The sequence below is a fragment of the Antrostomus carolinensis genome, unplaced genomic scaffold, assembly GCF_000700745.2.
Source record: "Antrostomus carolinensis isolate BGI_N321 unplaced genomic scaffold, ASM70074v2 scaffold36003, whole genome shotgun sequence".
In the NCBI taxonomy this organism is placed as follows: domain Eukaryota; kingdom Metazoa; phylum Chordata; class Aves; order Caprimulgiformes; family Caprimulgidae; genus Antrostomus; species Antrostomus carolinensis.
In genome coordinates, this window is record NW_010306496.1 from 1,249 (window position 1) to 6,331 (window position 5,083).

A 5,083-nucleotide genomic window follows, 5' to 3' on the forward strand; every position below is an offset into this window, starting at 1 on the left:
CAGCCCAGCCTGGCTGGGTGGCACAGCTAGCCTGCACCCACCTGAGCCTTGAGGATGCTGGTGGTCCAGTCCCACAGCTCAGCCTGTCCCGAGCACACCAGGTACCTGCAGAGGAGCCAGCTGAGAAGCCTCCACAGAGCAGGGCCAGTGGGGCCCATGTCCCTTTGTCACCTTGTCTGTGAGCCTGGGACTGTCAGGCACAACTACCCCCAGTGAAGCTGGCACCTCCAAAACTCTCTGCCTGCCCAAATCACTGCTTCAGGGCAAGGTGAGAGCTCGTTGGGCACCCATGAGGCACCCTAGTCCTTACTGCTCTTGGAAGAACATCTCAGCCCCATATCAGGGCAGGTGATGTGCTCCAGCTGCTGCCCCAGCATCGGCAGTGTCAGGGAAATGGGGACAGGAGCAGCAGGATGCAGGGCTGTGCCTGGGCACCCAGCAGTGCCGGGGAGGCCAGGGCAGGGAGCCCAGCTCTGGGCAGGGTGCAGGAGCAGCTGATGTTGGGTGCATGGGGACACAGAGAAGTGCTGGGTAAAGGCTGGCAGGCAGCACAGCCACGCAGGTGACACGCACACCTGGGCAGGGTGGGCAGCTCCCTATGCAGCCTGGTGCTGGGTGCTTGAAGGTGTATCTCCCAGGGGTGCTGATGTGGATGGGGAGGTAAGAAGGGTGTGTGGTTTGGAGATGGGTTGATCCTGGAGCCTGGTGCCCACCTTGTGCCAGGGAGCATGTGGCCCCAGTCCCCCAGCCAGCCACCAGCTCTGCCCTGACCCCCCTGTAGCACTGCTCCTGCGTGTCCCAGTCCCACTAAAACTGGGGATGGGTCTCAACATCCCCCAGCCTCAGGACATCAGAACAGATACTCACAGCTGCTGCTTATCCAAGGTCAGTGTGAAACCCCACCTGGGGAAAGGAAGAGACAGGCTGTGGGACAGCACCACCAAGCTCAGACACAGCCCAGGGCCTGTGGGCAGTGGGGCGTGGGGTTGAACTCGACCCATGGGCCCGAACTCGACCCATGGGCCCAGGCTTGTCAAAGCTCTGGGTTTCGGTGGGGCTTGGCATGTTCCCAGCAGCTGGGTTGGCATGTTGGGGACAGGGACTGAGGGATGCATGCTCCAGGGCCACAGCCAGGGAAGGTCCCACTTACTGGGCTGGTGGCTTCAGTTTCTTCCTAATGCCCATGTAAACCTTCGCTGCATCCAGGGGCCACTCACGCTCTGGCTTGGAGCTCTGGGGAAGGAGATCCATCGGGTCAGCCCAGCTTGGTGCCAGCCTTCCTGCCAGGAGGACAGCCACCACCGAGCCACCACTGTCCCCAAGTTTCCCCTCCAGCCCTCAGGGTACAGGTCCATCCCTGCTCCATCCCCTGGGTACCCTCTTCTCCTTGAGCAGCAGCAGCCTCCGGTCCCGGATGACGAAGTACCGCTCCTGAAACTTGTTCCCCAGCAGCTTGGGGGGCTCTTCACGGCATTTCAGCAGCCCGCACTTGGGGGTCTCACGCTTGGCGCCTGCCCAGGGGGGAGGAGATGGGGTTCAGGAGGGCTGGGGACATGTGAGCGTGACTGTGGGTCTCAGGGATGTGACCCACATGGCTGTAGGGTGGTGGCCAGGGCAAGGGGAATCTGGGACAGAGCTATTCCCCTCTGGGAACACCCCTATGGGCTGGGACACTCTGTTACTGCCTTACCTGTGAAGAGACAGCTGCCCTCACCAATGGGGACCTTCTTCACCAGCAGGTATGCAGTGCTGGGCTCTGGGAGCTTGCACCACTGCAAAGCCTGCTCCAGCACCTTCTCCTTGGGGTGCAGGGGCCGCTCTGGGGAGGCAGGGACACTCTCACCGCTGTGTCTCCTCCACTGTGCCAGTGCCTGTCCCCCCTGCCAGCAGCAGCAAGCCAGCCCTTATGCCCCACATCTCCTCCTCACCAACCTAGTTTTTCCAAGAGCATCCCCCCTGTGCCGTCCCTACCATGCTTACCCAGCTCCCCGTTCTCCAGGGCCTCAAAGGTCAGCCAGATGTCCAGGCTGGCCGCTACGCTGCGCATCTCCAGCACCTGGTTGGTGAGCTCCTCTGCCGTCATCGTAGGGGACACCTGGGGCCGGACACACGGGGAGCTGCAGTGGGTGGTGGCAGGATGGGTCCCAGGGACAGGCTGTGCCAGGAGCCTGCATCCCTCCTTGCTTCCTCCAGCATGGACTCACCTTCAGAGTGACACAGCAGTCAGGTAGCTTCTGCTCCAGGTAAACCTCAATGATGAGGTCCCCTGCCTGTGAGAGCTGGGGGAAGAGCAGGTGGCATTGGTGCCATGCTGGCATAGGTGCTGTGCACATCCCCTCTCCCCAAGGGCTGGAAATGGTGTCCCAAAGAGCTGGGGCTACTTCTCCCCTGGGAAGGAGTCTCAAGGGGATGGGTGAAGTGAAGACAAGTTGGGGAAGGTCCTTCCTTCCCCAATATCTGATGTGGGACAGTGGGGACCCAGGGTGGTCAACTGGGAGTATCCCCATCCTCCAGGCAGTCCCAGCAGCCCGGGAGTCCCCGATGTGGTGAGGGTTGGCCAGCACATCCCTCGTACCTGGGTGTCCTTCCAAGTGGTGATCAGACTGTTTTCCAGATCCATCTGGGAGACCTGATCCTCATCAATCTGCCAGATGAAGGGTGCATGGGTTGAGAGAAGAGACACATGTGGTCAACACACAGCAGGATATGGCTTGAGGACACAGGGCCAGGACAGAGGGATGCACAGGGAGGCAGGGGTGAGCAGAAGGGAGGAATACAAGGGGAGATAGACAAAGCCATTGTGGAGGGGGCTGGCAAGGCCCCTTCAGGGAGCTTACATTAAAGATGCTGACATAGTTGTCAATGAGGTCTTCCATCACCTTGACCTCGTGCTCCCCTTTGCCATCAGTCTGGAAAAGGCTGGGTGCGAAGAGCAGCGACAGGTTCTTGGTGCTCATCTGGTTGAGGTCTGCACATTTCTGCACCCTGGGGCAAGGGGCACAGGGGTGAGGGGCTGGCCCCACTCTGGATGGAGTTTCAGCCCCAGCCACCCTCCTCTGCCTCATACAAACTCGTCTGAAAACCAGCCTGTTTTTACCTTGCTCCCCAGCTCCCCAGGAGTGGGAACTTCAAGCTGGGCAGTTCCTGTTTCAGGACTTCCAGTTGTCATGAAACCAGACAACAGCCCCACCTCATGCTCTGAGTCAGAGATGGGAATTTGTTTTTTCCCCTCCGTTTTGGGCACTTGTGAAGTTTATGTCCTATGGTGGGGTGTCACCTACTCCTGAACATCCTCCCAGTCTCTCCTGCTGCGAGACAACTTTGGTAACATTTGGGGTGTCCCAGAGCAATGTGCTCCAGCAAACCCCAGCAACTGAACTGGGGGGCTGGTGGGTCAGGGCATGGGCACTGGGCCCTTCCTGGCTCACAGTGATGGGAGCCAGCATTCCCTGGGCAGTGGGGAGACCCCACACTGCTGTCTGGCCTTGGGGACCCTGGTTGGACGAGGGGACCCTGCAAGGAGGTGGCCCACTGACCGGTAGAGGTGCCCAATGAGCGCAGCCAGGGTCTTGCGGTTGAGGCGAGGCAGGCGATGAATGAGCTCCTTGTACCGCTCCAGGCGCTGGGGCTTGGAGGAGATTTCTGGATGGAGAAAAATTGGACCCAGAACTTGCTGAATGCAGCAGATCCAGAGCTGACATGGCACCAGGGCTGGCACAAAGGCACTGACCTGAGGGTCACTGGCCCCAGGGGTTCCTAGCAGGCAGCCCACGGAGGGAGCAGGGGTTGGGTGAAAAAGGAGGTACCTGCAGCCTCCTTCCACTGTGGGTGCAGCTCCAGGGTGAAGACAGGGTCCTCCAGCTCACGGAAGAACCTCTTCAGCACATCGGTGACATCCTCGATGAAATTGTCATTGATGCGCAACTTGACATTGCGGGCATCTCGCCGGAACTCCTCCATCAGTACCTTGATCCGGGACTTGGCTCCATTCTTGCGGTAAATTCCCTCATGCCGCAGCCCTGGGGCAGGGACAATGGGGTAACAGGGGCTCAATCCTGCCCAGAGATTGGTGCCTCTTGCCCAGACCCCTTGGCTGCCCTGTGTGTGCTGGAGGATGCTCTGGCTGTGCCAGACCATGCTGGGCTCACCATATTGGGTGATGAAGGCGATGCAGCTGTCCACGATGATGGGGATGTCTGCCCGGCTCATCTGCTGGTCCCGCAGCGCGTTACCTCGGCCCCCCGCCGATGCCTGGATGTCAGCGTACCACGCCGCCGAGTCCACCCGTGACAAGCCCTGCAGGTAAAATGTCCTGAGAACAACAAGGGCAGAGAAGAGGGAATGAAGGTTGCCGGGAGGGGCAGGTTGTCCCCCCCTGCCTGTACGCACAGCCTGGCACTGGGACAGGGACCATGGCACAGCCAGGATGAGTTGAGGGACACCCTGCCCTGACAAGAGACCCTGGCTGGGGTGACCTCTGTAAGCCCCTTGGCCACAGCCCTGCTGTCCCAGCAGCATCCCCACCACCAGTTTGGGGTCAGGATTGACCCACACACGAGTGCCGCTGCCCTGGGCAGCCTGCTGAGGTCACTTGGTTCTTTCCCATTATTTCCACTGCCGGGACTCACCGCCCCATCTCCACCAGGACCAGCAGCTCCTTCTTCTCTGGGGTCTCTGTGGCGGGAACCAGACCTACATTGGGGTGAGAAGTAGAGGGGTCAGAGCCATACATGACCATCCACCACCATGGTACCTGTCCTGGGCTGTGGCACAGCACTCACTGAGCTCCTGCAGCCGCCGGAGGTTGATGCTGTCCTCAACCCCATCATCCTCGGCAGGGCAGATGAAGAGGTGGGCTTTCTGCAGGATGAAGAAGGCTTGCTGCCACCGCTCGGGATTGAGCATGCACTTGTAGCGCAGCTGGCCCACGCGCTGGAACTCATAGCTCAGCAGGCAGTGACAGCTCACGGGTGTGAACCACTGCAGAATGGAGCAAGAGAGGAACCAGGTAAAGGCAGGGCTCAGCCCCTGAGCACAGGCCCCCACAAAGATGGGGGCAGGTCACTGGGGAGGATGGGAGCCC

General features: G+C 60.3%; 1 protein-coding gene across 1 annotated transcript in view; it reads right to left on the bottom strand.

Annotated features, from left to right (window-relative positions):
- Positions 1–5,083, bottom strand: part of LOC104522777 (arf-GAP with Rho-GAP domain, ANK repeat and PH domain-containing protein 3) — a gene marked incomplete at both ends in the record, with an annotated part of 17,197 nt that overhangs the window by 580 nt on the left and 11,534 nt on the right. The window contains 14 exons of the mRNA XM_010165153.2: positions 42–105; positions 868–903; positions 1,151–1,233; positions 1,378–1,511; positions 1,691–1,819; positions 1,981–2,095; positions 2,205–2,279; positions 2,576–2,644; positions 2,838–2,985; positions 3,537–3,642; positions 3,807–4,019; positions 4,149–4,312; positions 4,629–4,692; positions 4,782–4,980. Coding sequence (XP_010163455.2) covers positions 42–105; positions 868–903; positions 1,151–1,233; positions 1,378–1,511; positions 1,691–1,819; positions 1,981–2,095; positions 2,205–2,279; positions 2,576–2,644; positions 2,838–2,985; positions 3,537–3,642; positions 3,807–4,019; positions 4,149–4,312; positions 4,629–4,692; positions 4,782–4,980 — 1,599 coding nt within the window. The remainder of the gene's footprint in view (positions 1–41; positions 106–867; positions 904–1,150; positions 1,234–1,377; positions 1,512–1,690; positions 1,820–1,980; positions 2,096–2,204; positions 2,280–2,575; positions 2,645–2,837; positions 2,986–3,536; positions 3,643–3,806; positions 4,020–4,148; positions 4,313–4,628; positions 4,693–4,781; positions 4,981–5,083) is intronic.